The sequence below is a fragment of the Apodemus sylvaticus genome, chromosome 14, assembly GCF_947179515.1.
Source record: "Apodemus sylvaticus chromosome 14, mApoSyl1.1, whole genome shotgun sequence".
NCBI lineage: Eukaryota > Metazoa > Chordata > Mammalia > Rodentia > Muridae > Apodemus > Apodemus sylvaticus.
In genome coordinates this window covers 71,309,419-71,328,474 of record NC_067485.1, presented here as the reverse complement: position 1 = coordinate 71,328,474, position 19,056 = coordinate 71,309,419, and the positions used below count along the sequence as shown (strand labels likewise).

Sequence of the window (19,056 nt, the reverse complement as noted above, 5' to 3'; positions counted from 1 at the left end):
TAATATGTAATTAAAGAAAATACAACAGTGTATCCAGGGCAGAAGCAGTAGCTCAGCACCAAACAGTATTTGCTGCCATTATAAAGATCCATGTTTGATTCTCAGCAAATACATGATAGCTCAATTACAGTTCAAAGGGATCTTATTTCTTCCTCTGATGGCTTCCCAAGACACAAGATACCCAATTGGTGCACAATCATATATACTGGCAATACCCATACACATCAAAAGAGTTTAATTTTTTAAAAAGACTACTATTTCCAATAATTATGATTTTAAATGTTTATAAAAGGTGTTGGACTTGAAATAATTATCTCGTCCTTTCAGAGTTCCATCTTCCTTCAGTTCTAAACCTCTACGTGCAGTCATGGATCAGCACCACACTCCCCAGCCCATAGCTCTGCCTACCTTTGGGGAAGTCTGCTGCAATCTGGGAACGCCAGTCCCAGAGGCTTGCTACTCCCACAGACTAACAGGTCAGCCAAAACCAGAGACAGCCAACATGGCTGAAGGTAAATGCAAATACACAATTAATAAAAGCTAGTGCAATGTTGCTTCTTCAGAACCCAGCTCTCCTAATGGGAAACATCAAGCCCTGGATATCTTAACGTTACTGAACTGAAAGACTATGACCCTAAAGTTCTTCTTATGAAGATGATTGAGGCCTTTAATTAGAGAATTAAAAAGTTCCTTAAAGAAATATAGGACAATTCTACCAAGTAGGTAGAAACCATTAAGAGGAAACAAACAAATCCCTTAAAGAAATAATGGGAAATAAAATTGAACAAGTGAAGAAAATAAATCAAACAGTTCAAGACCTAAGATGGAAATTGAAACAATAAAAAAGAACCATAAATGGAGACAAGTCTGGAGGCATAAAACCTAAGAAAGAAAACAGGAGCTAGAGACTCAAGCATCACAAATAGAATACAGGACATGGAAAAGAGACTCACTGGCACAGAAGATAAAACAGAAGAAATTAATGCACAAGTAAAAAAAAAAACAAATTTAAAAAGGTTTTCACTGAGATCATCTATGAAATGTAGGACACTCTGAAAAGACTAAAACTACGAATAATTGGGAGAGCTAAGGTTGAATGTTCCCAGAAGTAATTCCCATAAAACATCCCTAATATAATCATAGAAGAGAAAAACCCTAACCCCTCACAAAAATGAGATGGCTGTACACAAACAAGAACCTTAGAGAACTCCAAATAGCTTGGACCAGAAAATATAAAGTCCTTCTGATATATAATAATCAAAACATTACATGTATAGAACAAAGAAAAAATATTAAGTGCTTCAAGGGGAAAGGCCAAGTAACATAGAAAGGCAGACATCTCAGAATAGCACCTGACTTCTTATCAGAGACTCTATAAGCCAGAAGATAATGGACAAGTATTATGCAGACATTAGGAGACAACAGATGTCAGACCAGACTGTTATACACAGCAAGCCATGCAATCACCATAGATGAAGAAACCAAGATGTTTTATGACAGAAACAAATTTAAACAATGTATTTCTAGTAATCCAGGCCTACAAGAGGATACTAGAAGGAAACCTCCAACATGAGGGAAACTACATCCAAGGACACAAAAGAAAATAATCATCAAACAAAAAAACCAAACAAGTTATGCACATGCACACACACACACACACATACACAGTATGTGTGTGTGTATTGAGTATTTTGCAAAAATACTCAATAAAATTCTTGCCAACCGAATCCAAGAACACATCAAAACGATCATCCACCATGATCAAGTAGGCTTTATCCCGGGAATGCAGGGTTGGTTCAATATAAGGAAATCCATCAATACAATCCACTACATAAACAAACTCAAAGAACAAAACCACATGGTCATTTCATTGGATGCTGAAAAAGCATTTGACAAAATTCAGCATCCCTTCATGCTTAAAGTCTTGGAGAGAACAGGAATTCAAGGCCCATACCTAAACATAGTAAAAGCAATATACAGCAAACCGGTAGCCAGCATCAAACTAAATGGAGAGAAACTTGAAGCAATCCCACTGAAATCAGGGACCAGACAAGGCTGCCCCCTTTCTCCTTATCTTTTCAATATTGTACTTGAGGTATTAGCTCAGGCAATTCGACAACATAAGGAGAGCAAAGGGATACAAATTGGAAATGAAGAAGTCAAACTATCATTATTTGCAGACGACATGATCGTCTACCTAAGTGATCCAAAGAACTCAACTAGAGAGCTCCTACAGCTGATAAACAACTTCAGCAAAGTGGCAGGTTATAAAATCAACTCCAGCAAATCAGTGGCCTTCCTATACTCAAAGGATAAGCAGGCTGAGAAAGAAATTAGGGAAATGACCCCCTTCACAATAGCCACAAACAGTATAAAGTATCTTGGGGTGACTCTTACCAAACATATGAAAGATCTGTATGACAAGAACTTCAAGACTCTGAAGAAGGAAATGGAAGAAGACCTCAAAAAATGGGAAAACCTCCCATGCTCATGGATCGGTAGAATCAATATAGTTAAAATGGCCATTTTGCCTAAAGCACTATACAGATTCAATGCAATACCCATCAAAATCCCAACTCAATTCTTCACAGAGTTAGAAAGAGCAATTATCAAATTCATCTGGAACAACAAAAAACCCAGGATAGCTAAAACTATTCTCAGCAACAAAAGAAAATCTGGGGGAATCAGTATCCCTGACCTCAAGCAATACTACAGAGCAATAGTGTTAAAAACTGCATGGTATTGGTACAGTGACAGGCAGGAGGATCAATGGAACAGGATTGAAGATCCAGAAATGAACCCACATACCTATGGCCACTTGATCCTCGACAAAGAGGCTGAAAACATCCAATGGAAAAAAGATAGCCTTTTCAACAAATGGTGCTGGTTCAACTGGAGGTCAGCATGCAGAAGAATGCGAATTGATCCATCCTTGTCTCCTTGTACTAAGCTCAAATCCAAATGGATCAAGGACCTCCACATAAAGCCAGACACTCTGAAGCTAATAGAAAAGAAACTGGGGAAGACCCTTGAGGACATCGGTACAGGGAGAAAGTTTCTGAACAGAACACCAATAGCGTATGCTCTAAGAGCAAGAATTGACAAATGGGACCTCATAAGGTTACAGAGTTTCTGTAAGGTAAAGGACACCATCAAGAGGACAGATCGGCAACCAACAAATTGGGAAAAGATCTTCACCAATCCTACATCAGATAGAGGGCTAATATCCAATATATATAAAGAACTCAAGAAGTTAGACTCCAGAAAACCGAACAACCCTATTAAAAAATGGGGTACAGAGTTAAACAAAGAATTCTCACCTGAAGAACTTCGGATGGCAGAGAAGCATCTTAAAAAATGCTCAACTTCATTAGTCATTAGGGAAATGCAAATCAAAACAACCCTAAGATTTCATCTTACACCAGTCAGAATGGCTAAGATTAAAAATTCAGGAGACAGCAGGTGTTGGAGAGGATGTGGAGAAAGAGGAACACTCCTCCACTGCTGGTGGGGTTGCAAATTGGTACAACCACTCTGGAAATCAGTCTGGCGGTTCCTCCGAAAACTGGGCACATCACTTCCAGAAGATCCTGCTATACCACTCCTGGGCATATATCCAGAGGATTCCCCACCATGTAATAAGGATACATGCTCTACTATGTTCATAGCAGCCCTATTTATAATTGCCAGATGCTGGAAAGAACCCAGGTATCCCTCAACAGAAGAGTGGATGCAAAAAATGTGGTATATCTACACAATGGAGTACTATTCAGCCATTAGAAACAATGAATTCATGAAATTCTTAGGCAAATGGATGGAGCTAGAGAACATCATACTAAGTGAGGTAACCCAGACTCAAAAGGTGAATCATGGTATGCACTCACTAATAAGTGGTTATTAACCTAGAAAACTGGAATACCCAAAACATAATCCACACATCAAATGAGATACAAGAAGAAAGGAGGAGTGGCCCCTGGTTCTGGAAAGACTCAGTGAAACAGTATTCAGCAAAACCAGAACGGGGAAGTGGGAAGGGGTGGGAGGGAGGACAGGGGAAGAGAAGGGGGCTTACAGGACTTTCGGGGAGTGGGGGGGCTAGAAAAGGGGAAATCATTTGAAATGTAAATAAATTATATCTAATAAAAAAAAAGAAAAAAAAATGCTCAACTTCATTAGTCATTAGGGAAATGCAAATCAAAACAACCCTGAGATTTCACCTTACACCAGTCAGAATGGCTAAGATTAAAAATTCAGGAGACAGCAGGTGTTGGAGAGGGTGTGGAGAAAGAGGAACACTCCTCCACTGCTGGTGGGGTTGCAAATTGGTACAACCACTCTGGAAATCAGTCTGGCGGTTCCTCCAAAAACTGGGCACCTCACTTCCAGAAGATCCTGCTATACCACTCTTGGGCATATACCCAGAGGATTCCCCACCATGTAATAAGGATACATGCTCTACTATGTTCATAGCAGCCCTATTTATAATTGCCAGATGCTGGAAAGAACCCAGGTATCCCTCAACAGAAGAGTGGATGCAAAAAATGTGGTATATCTACACAATGGAGTACTATTCAGCCATTAGAAACAATGAATTCATGAAATTCTTAGGCAAATGGATGGAGCTGGAGAACATCATACTAAGTGAGGTGACCCAGACTCAAAAGGTGAATCATGGTATGTACTCACTAATAAGTGGATATTAATCTAGAAAACTGGAATACCCAAAACATAATCCACACATCAAATGAGGTACAAGAAGAAAGGAAGAGTGGAAAGACTCAGTGAAGCAGTATTCGGCAAAACCAGAACAGAAGTGAGAAGGGGTGGGTGGGAGGATGGGGGGAGAGAGGGGGTCTTACGGAACTTTCGGGGAGTGGGGGGCTAGAAAAGGGGGGATCATTTGAAATGTAAATAAAAAAATATATCCAATAAAAAAATTAAAAAAAAAGAAAGTAGAACCATCTTGCTTTACAGGAAGGATTGCAAACTTATACAATCAGTTTGGAAACCAATCTGAAATTTCTTCAGAAAATTGGAAATATTTCTTCCTGAAGACTCAGCTAGACCAGTCCTGGGCAAATAACCAAAATATACTCCACTATCCTACAAGGGCACTTAACTATGTTCAATGCAGCTGTATTACTAATAGCCAGAAACAAACCAGATGTCCCTCAACTGAAGAATGGATACAAAAATGGTATATTTACTCAAGGTATCAAAAATGGGACATTTATTCAGATATTGAAAACAAGGGCATAATAAAAATTTCATTTCCAAATGGATGGAAATAGAAAATATTCTGAGTGAATTAACCCAGACTCAAAAGAACATGCATCGTATGAACTCATTTTTGTTAGCCATAAAGGTCACGATACCAATGATACCCCTCAAATAGTGAAAGATGTTAAACAAGAAGGGAGCGTGAGGAAGGAAGAAGAGAGGCTACCATGGAAGGGTAATAACCTGCAGGAGGAAGAAACAGAGCAGCCATGTAAAGGGGCGAAGGAAAAGCAGAGAAGTGGGCTTCTCCAGTTGAACAAGAGCAGCCAAATCAGAACAGAGAAATGGAGTTATCTGTGGGAGGGAGATTCTAACAGCATGGAGGGTAGGCAGTTTTGCAGCATAAACCATACTGCTTAAAGCATACTAAAATATAAGGCTGTGTGTGTGTCTTTCATTCAGGAACATAAGTGGTCTAAGGTGGGAAGGAACCCTGCAATTCATTAAAGTATTTATAATACAATAGCCTACAGTGGGGATATGAAAGCAGAAATGGAAATATCCTATAGCCAGGCAAGGCTCTCAGTGGAGGAATTAGGACTTCAACCCACCCACAGCCCTTTTGACTCAAAATCTGTCCTGTTGTACACATGGCTCTAGCGGTATATGTAGTAGAGGATTGCCTAAGGAATCAATGGGAGAAGAGGTCCTTGGTCTTATGAAGGCTTGATAGAGTCCCCAGGGTAGAGAACTTGAGGGAGAGGAGGTGGGAGCAGAGTGGGTGGATGAACACCCTCACAGAAACAGGGGGAGGGAGGATGGAATAGGGAGTTTCTGGGAGGGGGGAAACCAGGAAAGGAGATAACATTTGAAATGTAAGTAAAGAAAATATCCAGTTAAAAGCATAAAAATACCTTTCCTGTCTAAAAGAAATGCAGGGACAAAGGATGAAGCAAAAACTAAGTGAAGGCCCAACTTGAGATCCATCCCATGTCAAAACACCTGTCTCTGACACTATTAGTGATACTCTGTTGTGCTTGCAGGCAGGAGCCCAGCATAACTGTCCTCTGAGAGGCTCCACCCAGCAGCTGACTGAAATAGAAGCAGATACCTACATCCAAACACTGGATGAAGTTCCAGGACCCTTATGGAAAAGTTGGAGGAAGAATAGAGCCCTACATGGGATAGGAATTCTACAGGAACTCTTAGAGAGTCAACTAACCTGGACTCTTAGGAGCTCTCAGAGACTGAATCAACAACAAAAGAGCATACATTGGCTGGACTAAGGCTCCTGGCACATATAAACCTGTGTGGTTCAGTCTACAGTGGGTCACCCAACAACTAGAGCAGAGGCTGTTGCCTAAAGTTATTGTCTGTCTGTGAAATCCATTCCACAAAAGGGCTCCCTTGCCTAGCCTCAGTGGGAGAGGATGCACCTAACCTTCCAGAGATTCACAGCACCAGGGTAAGGGAATATGCCCAGGGCCCCAGCATCTCAGAGGAGAAAGGGAAGGGAGATAATGAGATGGATTCTGTTAGGGGGCACCTGGAGCGGCAACACTTGGGATATGATTAAATACAAACATCATATAAATGTAAAAAATAAAATAATATTTGGTTTCAATACCCTATGCAATAAATAATTACCTTTTTAATGAAACAGGTTTCTCTTTGTTTATCCTGGCTATCGTATGTCTGTTTGATCCTATGTCCTCAAATTCACAGAGATCTACATGCCTCTGTCTCCTGTGTACTAGGGTTAATAAATAAGTTTTACCTGCACCACCACTGGCAGGTAAAACTTATTTTTAAAATGAAAATTCTATTATACAGTTAAAGACTAAGGCCTTGTAGATACTAAGAAACTACTTGATCATGAAAGTAATCATATGAATACAAAAGTTTCTACTAAATAATGAACTTTACGAACAATATAATGTCTGTATACAGTTAAATTTTCTGCAAGCATCTATACTTTGCCAAGCAATCCTAAAAAATTAGATGATTTTTTTTGTTTGTTATTTTTCAATATAGGGTTTCTCTGTATAGCCCTGACTATCCTGGAACTCACTCTGCAGACCAGGCTGGCCTCAAACTCAGAAATCTGCCTCCCTCTGCCTCCCAAGTGCTGGAATTAAAGGCATGTGCCACCACCTCCTGGCCTAGATGATTCTTTAAAACATTTTTAATTAGATATTTTCTTTATTTACATTTTTAAATGTTATCCCCTTTCCTTGTATCCCCATCAAAAAAAAAAAGCCCTATCCCATGCTCTCTTCCCCTGCTCACCAACCCACCCACTCCCACTTCCCTGTCCTGGTATTCCCCTACACTGAGACATCAAGCCTTCTCAGGACCAAGAGCATCTCACTGATGTCTGATATTTTCTTAGGAATTATGTTTACTTAATAGTGTAAACAATAATTTTAAACCGAATATGTAGATGACTTATTTTGACAAGTCTGTAAAACAAATTGCTGTAAATGAAGAAAAAACTTTCATGGAAAATGTACATTGAAAATACAGCTCACCACGTAAAAAAGCACACTGAAAGATAACTATATTAACCTGTGAAATTGCAGAGATTTTTTCCAAATTTTCCTCTAGTTGCAGTCTGGATTTTTCTTCAATCTCTTGCTTTAACATTTCTGCCTCTCTGCGGTCTATCATATTCATTGATCTGTGACTTTCAAGGATTAATAATTCCTGTTTGAGCTTCTCCTCTCTATCTTCAGGCATTTTGCATTTCTCCTGGATGTCTGTCACAGCTAAGAAGTTCTGTTGCAGAGACTGGGATTTGTTTTCAAGCCCCTCATAGTTCAATAACACTTGGTTTAGCTTTCTTGTGGCAAGATCAATCTGCATCAAGAAATTAATACTGCTTATAGATGAAAAAGTTGACAGGAAATAATTTTTATTTTTTATTTTTTATTTTCTATATTCTTTGTTTACATTCCAAATGATTTCCCCTTTCCCGCTTCCCTCCTCCCCATAAGTCCCATAAGCCCTCTTCCCTCCACCTATTTCCCAATCAACCCCTCCCACTTCTCTGACCTGGTAATCCCCTACATTGCTGCATCAAGCCTTGATAGGAAATAAATTTAAGACTTAAACCATTATCAGGAGAGAAAGTGAACTTCAAAGTTGAAGAATGTACTTGCCTCCAAACTTGGCAAAGTAAGTTTGATCCCCAGAACCCACATGGCAGGAAGGAGGGAACTCATTCCCACTTGTTCTCCTCTCCTTTCACATGCAAGCCATTATACATGCATGCCATAACATGTGTATGCAAACCTGTATACCCTGAGAGAATAATGTATTCACTATTCTTTTAAGAATAAGCTTTGATTAAAACACAGTTTAGTCAAGCTCTGTAATACTGAAATATGAACAGCTTCATTTTCAGTCTTCTCCTGGGTAAAATAAATGTGTCTTTTCAATATAAAAAATTTGAGAAAAGGAGCATGCCATGGTTGTCTCTGGAGGGGTGCCACCAGAGCCTTACAAATACAGAGGCAGATGCTACCAACCAACTATTGGACTGGGCACAGGGTCCCCAATGTTGGACCTGAAGGATGGTCCAGAGGAGCTGAAGGGGTTTACAGCACCATGGGAAGAACAATGATTTTGGCCACCCAGATGCCCCAAGACTCCCAGGGACTGAACCATCAACCAAGGGACACACAAGGTTCCAGCAAAAAATGTGGCAGAGGAAGGCCTTGTTGGGCATCAGTGAGAGGAATGGTCCTTGGTCATGTAAAGATTCAACAGAGACTCCAACAAAGGGAAACTGAGGGGGTGGAGGTGGGAGTGTGTTTGGTGGAGGGTCATATTCATGGAGACGGGGGAAGCAGGAGGAGGAGGGGGAGGGATATTAGGGGAGGGGGGATATTGGGAAAGGTTTTACCATTGGCAATGTAAAGGAAGACGATATTCAACAAAAAAAGAATTTGAGAACATCTTCTCTATTTTCTGATATACTTAATACACCTTATTATATTTATTTCTAGCTCATTTATTGGCAAAGGCAATAACATGTTATGTTGGACCACATAATTTTCATATCATACAAAATGACTTTTAATATTGGAAATTCAGTCTACTGCCTTGACTGTCTTTGACATATTACCTCAATTTCATGACTTTCAAAGTTTCTACAATATAGTATTGTCTTCTTGAAGTAAGTTAAACTATTTATTCTGTGATCCTTGTGTTGACATGTTAAGTGTATTATGCTTCCATACTATCTTGACAAAAAGTAAATGCAGAAATTTAAGAGAATGGAGAATCTGTAGCTTGATACGTGATTTAGGATTGATTCAAGTGTATACAACCAGGTTTAATTTATTGTTGTTGGAAAACGGTTTCACTATATAGCTTTGGCTAGCTAGAACTTGACAGGCAGACAAAGCTGACCTCAAGCTCACAAACATCCCCCTACATCTGCCTCCTTAGTGCTGGAATCAAAGGCATATGCCACCTTCCCATAGACCTGGCATTAAGTCACAGCCAAGTGTAAAGACAGAAGTAAATGTATAGCATATATATGTGAGTAGAAAAAGACTCAATTACTTCTGGTTATAAAACTTTTACAATTCTTTGTTTCATGGGTAAAATAACTGAAAGCATTATAGTAACTAGTTTTTCACTCTGAAACCAAGTAAAACATACCTTTTGTTTTAGTGTAGTAATTTCATCAGTTTCAGATTGATTAGCATTTAAATCTTCAGGACAAGTAAACTTTCCATTTTCTTGTTCATTTGAGTTCTTTTGTCTCATTTTAGAAATGTTCTTCATGCTGGGGAAAATGATCAGAGAGAGAGGCAGAGACAGAGACAGAGACAGAGAGAGAAACACACACACACACACACACACACACACACACACACACAGAGAGAGAGAGAGAGAGAGAGAGTGAGTTTTTAAAATTTATTTGAACGATGGGGCTTCTACTTGCCCATGCTGTCTCCAAACAAGCTATGTGGCTACAGACAATAGTGAAGTCTAGTTCTTCTTGCCTCCACCTCCCATGAACTCAGATCACAGGCATATATCACCATGCCCATCTCCTAAAGTATAATTATGTAATCACTTTATAACACAGGATAGATTTATTACATAAATGAAGCACATGTATAAATTTTTCAAACCTGCAAATCCCAGGGGCACATGCTATTCTGGTTTGTTTTAGTATTCAAAACACAGAAAAAACATGAAGATTGGTGGTGTGGGAAGAGAGAATCTGGGAAGAGTTGGTTGAGGGAAAAGAATGTAAACAAAATAATGCTATGTGAAATTCTTATATTAGTTGGTTGTTTTGATATTTATTTTTATTTTATTGATAGAGAGAAAAGGGAAATTCCATCTAACTGTTGTCTGCAAAAACTGATTATAGCTGAAATATAACTACCATAGTAAAATGTTGAAGAGAGTATTCCATTCAAATAGTACTAAGATTCAAGCAGGCGTTTCTACCCTAATATCTAATAAAAATAAACTTCTAACAAAAATTAACAAAAATAGATAAAGTAAGAAAACTCTGTGCTCAAAGCACTGGTGGACCTATAACGCAAGCACAGTGAGATTAGTGGTTAAATTAGGGAAAGAGGTCCAGCTAATGAGTTGGGAAAATGACATGATAGTATACATAAGAGTTATAAAATTCTACTGGATAAATTCTACCAATAATATATTCAGAAGTGTGGCAGGATACAGAATAAACCTGCACAAATCAATAGCTCCTTTATACACCAACAACAAATGTAAGAGAAAGAGATCATGGATACATTCCCATTCACAGTAGCCTCAAAGGAAATGAAATGTCTCAGAATAATCCTAACCAGGTAGAAGGATATTCACAATTAAGTCCTTAAAATTCTGAAGAAATAGGCAGAAAAGACATTTGGAAATGGAAAGACTTCACATGGTCGTGAATTGGTAGAATCAAATTGTGAAAATTACCATTCTACAAAAAGCTATTAAGTATTCAATGCAATCCCCATCAAAATAATCTTTTCCTTTACAAAAAAGAAAATGGAAACCATATGGTACCAAAAACATTTGAGCAAAAAACACAATGCTGGAGGAATTGCTTTCCAGAGCCCAAGATAAATTATCAAGGCACAGTAATACAACTAATAGGGTTTTCCCACAAAAATAGATACATGGAAAGAATCTGAGAGTTGAACATATGTACATGTAACGCCAGCCACTTAATATCTGACAAAGATACGAAAATCATAAACTGGAGAAAAAAAAGCATTTTCAACAAATGATGCTGGGAAAATGAGATGTCCACATGTAGAACTAAAAAACAGACCTGTATCTGTGCAAATGTACAAGGATTAACTCCAAATGGGTCAAAGACTTTATCTGAAATATATAAAGTTTCTTTAAAATATATATATAAGAAATCCCGAAGAATACAAAAGCCAATAATGAGGAAAGGCAAAAAACACTTAAAGAAATACAGGAGAACTTTGGTCAACAGGCTGAGGTCATGAAAGAGGAAACACAAAAATCTCTTAAAGAATTACAGGAAAGCACAAACAAGCAAGTGAAGGAGCTAAGCAAAACCATCCAGGATCTAAAATCAGAAGTAGAAACAACTAAGAAAACTCAAAGGGAGACAAATTTGGAGATAGAAAGCCTTGGGAAGAAATCAGGGGACATAGATGCAAATATCAACAACAGAATACAAGAGATAGAAGAAAGAATCTCAGATGCTGAAGATACCATAGAAACCATGGACTCAACAGTTAAAGAAAATGCAAAATGCAAAAAGCTTGTAACCCAAAATATTCAGGAAATCCAGGACACAATGAGAAGACCAAACCTAAGGATTATAGGCATAGATGAGAGTGAAGATTTACAACTTAAAGGGCCAGCAAATATCTTCAATAAAATTATGGAAGAAAACTTCCCTAACCTAAAGAGAGAGATGCCCATGAATATACAAGAAGCCTACAGAACTCCAAACAGACTGGACCAGAACAGAAATACTTCCCGTCACATAATAATCAAAACACCAAATGTACTAAACAAAGAAAGAATATTAAAGGCAGTAAGAGAAAAAGGCCAAGTAACATATAAAAGAAGACCAATCAGAATCACAGCAGACTTTTCACCTGAGACTATGAAGGCTAGAAGATCCTGGGCAGATCTCATGCAGACTCTAAGAGAACACAAATGCCAGCCAAAACTACTATATCCAGCAAAACTCTCAATCACCATAGATGGAGAAACTAAGATATTCCATGACAAAACCAAGTTTACCCAATATCTATCCACAAACCCAGCCCTACAACGATAGTAGGATGAAAACACCAATACAAGGAGGGAAACATCACCCTGGAAAAAGCAAGATAGTAACCTTTCATCAAATCCAAAAGAAGTTAACCAATCAAATTTAAAAAATAACTTCAAAAATGACAGGAAGTAACAATCACTATTCCTTAATATCTCTTAACATCAATGGACTCAATGCCCCAATAAAAAGACATAGAATAACTGACTGGATACATAAACAGGACCCTACATTTTGCTGCTTACAGGAAACACACCTCAGGGTCAAAGACAAACACTACCTTAGAGTAAAAGGCTGGAAGACAATTTTACAAGCAAATGGTCTCAGGAAAAAAGCTGGAGTAGTCATTTTAATATCAGATAAAATTGACTTTCAACCCAAAGTCATCAAAAGAGACTCTGAGGGACACTTTTTGCTGGTCAAAGGAAAAATACAACAAGAAGAACTCCCAATCCTAAACATCTATGCTCCAAATGCAAGGGTACCTTCTTTCGTAAAAGAAACTTTATTAAAACTCAAAGCACACATTGCACCTAACACAATAACTGTGGGTGACTTCAACACTGCACTTTCCTCAATGGACCGATCAGGAACACAGAAACTAAACAGGGACACAATGAAACTAATTGAAGCTTTGGACCAATTAGATTTAACAGATATATATAGAACATTCTATCCTAAAGCAAAAGAATATACCTTTTTCTCAGCACCCCATGGTACCTTCTCCAAAATCGACCATATAATTGGTCACAAGACAGACCTCAACAAATATAAGAAGATCGAACTAATTCCATGCCTCCTATCAGATCACTATGGAGTAAAAGTGGTCTTCAATAGCAACAAAAACAACAGAAAACCCACATACACGTGGAAACTGAACAATACTCTACTCAATGATACCTTGGTCAAGGAAGAAATAAAGATAGAAATTAAAGACTATTTAGAACACAATGAAAATGAAGACACAACATACCCAAATCTATGGGACACAATGAAAGCAGTGCTAAGAGGAAAACTCATAGCCCTGAGTGCCTCCAAAAAGAAAATGGAGAGAGCATACATTACCAGCTTAATGACACACCTGAAAGCCCTGGAACAAAAAGAAGCTATTTCACCCAGGAGGAGTAGAAGGCAGGAAATCATCAAACTCAGGGCCGAAATCAATCAAGTAGAACCAAAGAGAACCATACAAAGAATCAACAAAACCAGGAGCTGGTTCTTTGAGAAAATCAACAAGATAGATAAACCCTTAGCCAGACTGACCAAAGGGCACAGAGAAAGTATCCAAATTAACAAACTTAGAAATGAAAAGGGAGATATAACAATGGAAACTGAGGAAATCCAAAAAATCATAAGATCCTACTACAAGAGCCTGTACTCGACACAACTGGAGAATCTGGAGGAAATGGACAATTTCCTTGACAGATACCAAATACCAAAATTAAATCAGGACCAAATAGATCATCTAAACAGTCCCATAACGCCTAAAGAAATGGAAGGAATCATAGAAAGTCTTCCAACCAAAAAAAAGCACAGGACCAGATGGTTTCAGTGCAGAATTCTGTCAGACCTTCAAAGAAGAGTTAACACCAATACTCTTCAAACTATTCCACAAAATAGAAACAGAAGGAACACTACCCAATTCCTTCTATGAAGCCACAATTACGCTGAAACCAAAACCACACAAAGATCCAACAAAGAAAGAGAACTTCAGACCAATTTCCCTTATGAACATCAATGCAAAAATACTCAATAAAATTCTTGCCAACCGAATCCAAGAACACATCAAAACGATCATCCACCATAATCAAGTAGGCTTTATCCCGGGAATGCAGGGTTGTTTCAATATACGGAAATCCATCAATGCAATCCACTACATAAACAAACTCAAAGAAAAAAAACCACATGGTCATTTCATTGGATGCTGAAAAAGCATTTGACAAAATTCAGCATCCTTTCATGCTTAAAGTCTTGGAAAAAACAGGAATTCAAGGCCCATACCTAAACATAGTAAAAGCAATATACAGCAAACCAGTAGCAAGCATCAAACTAAATGGAGAGAAACTTGAAGCAATCCCACTAAAATCAGGGACTAGACAGGGCTGCCCCCTTTCTCCTTATCTTTTCAATATTGTACTTGAGGTACTAGCTCAGGCAATTTGACAACATAAGGAGGTCAAAGGGATACAAATTGGAAAGGAAGAAGTCAAACTGTCATTATTTGCAGATGACATGATAGGCTACCTAAGTGACCCAAGAAACTCCACTAGAGAACTCCTACAGCTGATAAACAACTTCAGCAAAGTGGCATGTTATAAAATCAACTCCAGCAAATCAGTGGCCTTCCTATACTCAAAGGATAAGCAGGCTGAGAAAGAAATTAGGGAAATGACCCCCTTCACAATAGCCACAAACAGTATAAAGTATCTTGGTGTTACTCTTACCAAACATGTGAAAGATCTGTATGACAAGAACTTCAAGACTCTGAAGAAGGAAATGGAAGAAGTCCTCAAAAAATGGGGAAATCTCCCATGCTCATGGATCGGTAGAATCAATAGAGTTAAAATGGCCATTTTGCCAAAAGCAATATACAGATTCAATGCAATACCCATCAAAATCCCAACTCAATTCTTCACAGAGTTAGAAAGAGCAATTATCAAATTCATCTGGAATAACAAAAAACTCAGGATAGCTAAAACTATTCTCAGCAACAAAAGAAAGTCTGGGGGAATCAGTGTCCCTGACCTCAAGCAATACTACAGAGCAATAGTGTTAAAAACTGCATGGTATTGGTACAGTGACAGGCAGGAGGATCAATGGAACAGGATTGAAGATCCAGAAATGAACCCACAAACCTATGGCCACTTGATCCTTGACAAAGAGGCTGAAACATACAATGGAAAAAAGATAGCCTTTTCAACAAATGGTGCTGGTTCAACTGGAGGTCAGCATGCAGAAGAATGGGAATTGATCCATCCTTGTCTCCTTGTACTAAGCTCAAATCCAAATGGATCAAGGACCTCCACATAAAGCCAGACACTCTGAAGCTAACAGAAAAGAAACTGGGGAAGACCCTTGAGGACATCGGTACCGGGAGAAAGTTTCTGAACAGAACACCAATAGTGTATGCTCTAAGAGCAAGAATTGACAAATGGGACCTCATAAAATTACAAAGTTTCTGTAAGGCAAAGGACACCATCAAGAGGACAAATCGGCAACCAACAAATTGGGAAAAGATCTTCACCAATCCTACATCAGATAGAGGGCTAATATCGAATATATATAAAGAACTCAAGAAGTTAGACTCCAGAAAACCAAACAACCCTATTAAAAAATGGGGTACAGAGTTAAACAAAGAATTCTCACCTGAAGAACTTCAGATGGCGGAGAAGCATCTTAAAAAATGCTCAACTTCATTAGTCATTAGGGAAATGCAAATCAAAACAACCCTGAGATTTCACCTTACACCAGTCAGAATGGCTAAGATTAAAAATTCAGGAGACAGCAGGTGTTGGAGAGGATGTGGAGAAAGAGGAACACTCCTCCACTGCTGGTGGGGTTGCAAATTGGTACAACCACTCTGGAAATCAGTCTGGCGGTTCCTCCAAAAACTGGGCACCTCACTTCCAGAAGATCCTGCTATACCACTCCTGGGCATATACCCAGAGGATTCCCCACCATGTAATAAGGATACATGCTCTACTATGTTCATAGCAGCCCTATTTATAATTGCCAGATGCTAGAAAGAACCCAGGTATCCCTCAACAGAAGAGTGGATGCAAAAAATGTGGTATATCTACACAATGGAGTACTATTCAGCCATTAGAAACAATGAATTCATGAAATTCTTAGGCAAATGGATGGAGCTAGAGAACATCATACTAAGTGAGGTAACCCAGACTCAAAAGGTGAATCATGGTATGCACTCACTAATAAGTGGATATTAACCTAGAAAACTGGAATACCCAAAACATAATCCACACATCAAATGAGGTACAAGAAGAAAGGAGGAGTGGCCCCTTGTTCTGGAAAGACTCAGTGAAGCAGTATTTGGCAAAACCAGAACGGGGAAGTGGGAAGGGGTGGGTAGGAGGACAGGGGGAGAGAAGGGGGATTTCGGGACTTTCAGGGAGTGGGGGGCTAGAAAGGGGGAAATCATTTGAAATGTAAATAAAAAATATATCGAATAAAACAAAACTATATATATATAATAGGTTTAGGAGATGAATTTATGCATAGGACTTCATTGGGGAAGGTGGTTTGAAAAAAACCACCAAGGGAAGAGGGGACTTGCTTTAAGATATTGTCTTATAGCTAAAATGGAGTTATGTTGCACAAAGCCCAGAGACCATCACAGAAAAGAAAGAATGTAGGAGGAAAAAGAGGAGATCTATTTACTGCCATCTTCTGGTCACTTCAGTCATTACAATCAAGGATGACTAGGCAAAACTCAATGAATGATCAGGGAGAGGGAAGGAGTTTATGGAGTCTCACACTTCCCTTGTGAACTACTGGCATGCAAGATGCTGGGAGAGTAATCATTGCTTTCAGCTGTATATCCATGGGCGTGCCAACCAGGCTACCCACCCATGGTCATAATTAAACTCAGTGGGTCACGAAACAAAACAAGAAAGTGGAATGTAAGGAACAAATCTGTAATAAAGAGTGGGGATTAACAAGAGGTAGGAGAGAAACTAGAGAGAATACAAGGGTTAACAGTGATAAGAATCAATTTATACATTTCTGATATTGTCAAAAAAATTACAACTTGTTCATCAGAACACCCATAGCCGGCATGATTAGAGCTGAAGTGAGATCTGGGCTGTGCTCAACTTACCAAGAGACAGCAACTGGTGAACATATGCACAGCTATTCAAAGTCCTGAGAATGAGAGATGGATACTCAGCTCCAAATAGGAAAGTTATAAAAACAAACTGCCTAAATACACCCAAGGCTCAGACAGCATCAGAGAGGAGTCAGAAGGGAGGTCAGATCAGAGGGTGAGGAGGAGTACTGTGAAATGTTGTCTTCCAGACTTGGCTATCACACTCATGAACTGCCAGTAGACCTACACACAAAAACACTAGCCAAAATTTCAGCACCAGTCTAGTAGATTATCTCCAGGCCTGTCTTAATCAGGGTTTCTATTCCTGTACAAACATCATGACCAAGAAGCAAGTTGGAGAGGAAAGGGTTTATTCAGCTTAGAATCCACATTGCTGTTCATCAACAAAGGAATACAGGGATGGAACTCAAGCAGGTCAAGAAGCAGAAGCTGATACAGAGGCCACGGAGGGATGTTTTTTTCTGGCTTGCTTCCCCTGGCTTGCTCATCTTGCTTTCTTATAGAACCCAGGACTACCAGACCAGGGATGGCACCACCCACAAGGGCCCTCCCACCTTGATCACCAACCAAGAAAATGCACCACAGCTGGATCTCATGAAGGTACGTTCCCAACTGAAGCTCCTTTCTCTGTGATAACTCCAGCCTATGTCAAGTTGATACATAAAATCAGCCACTACAATTGTCCCCTTGTCAACCTGACATACAAACAAATCACTATTAAGCCTCAACCCCTAGTTTCTTATTCATCCCCAAGACCAAAACAACTTTAAAAGTCCCACAGTCTGTACATATTAAAAGTTTAATCCTTTTTAAAAAATCCATTCTCTTTTAAAATCCAAAGTCATTGTACAACTAAAATCTTTTAACTGTGGGCTCAATTAAAATACTTTATTCCTTCAAGAGGGCACAGTCACAATCAAAAACAAAATCAACCTCCAATCGTCCCATTGTTGAGATCCACTCAAGATCTTCTAGTGTCCTTCAAGGGCTTGGGTCACTACTCAAGACCTGTCCTTTGTAGCACACAGCTTGTCTTCTAGGCTCCAGATGCCTGTACCCCACTGCTACTAATGTTATTGGAGATCATCTCATGGTACTGACATCTCCAAAACACTGCTGTCTTCCCCTGTAACTAGACTTCACCAATAGCCTCTCATAAGCTTTTCTCTTCATAGACAAGCCTCAGCTCCTTTGAATTACCCCTTCAGTCCTGGGCCATCAATTGCAAGTGAGAAGGCACCTTTCACCAATGACTTTCCACTGTCTCTCACAGTGCCGAGCCTCAGCTGCTCTTCATGACCCCTTCATGCCTTCAAAACCAGCACTACCTTGGGTGACTCATATACATTACCAAGGCCAACCACAGTACAAGGTACAACATTGACTATCTATGGGACACAGCCTCTGTGCTCTCAGAAAACTCTTCTCAATTGATTTCACCTCAGTGATGCTGGTCTCTTCTTAATCACCACTAATTTCGTAGTTCCAGCTAACCAGCATTGATAGTCCCAGTAACACAAAGGCATTCTTCCATAGTTCTGTTATCATGTTAATCACAGCAAATTCTTCTGTCCCAGCTAACCAAAACCACAGAATCATCACAATCAAATAGCAATGACCTTGATAAGAGTCTTTAACCTTCCCTCTGAAATTTCACAAGCTGGGCCTCCATCTTCTGCACTGT

General features: G+C 39.1%; 1 protein-coding gene across 7 annotated transcripts in view; it reads right to left on the bottom strand.

Moving 5' to 3' along the window:
• The window catches only part of LOC127665127 (ankyrin repeat domain-containing protein 26-like), a 94,794-nt gene that overhangs the window by 38,170 nt on the left and 37,568 nt on the right, over positions 1-19,056 (bottom strand). For all 7 annotated transcript variants that reach the window (XM_052157562.1, XM_052157559.1, XM_052157558.1 and 4 more), the window contains 2 exons: positions 9,892-10,018; positions 7,789-8,079 (listed from right to left, as the gene is read on the bottom strand). In XM_052157562.1, coding sequence (XP_052013522.1) covers positions 7,789-8,079; positions 9,892-10,017 — 417 coding nt within the window. In that variant the 5' untranslated portion in view covers position 10,018. The remainder of the gene's footprint in view (positions 1-7,788; positions 8,080-9,891; positions 10,019-19,056) is intronic.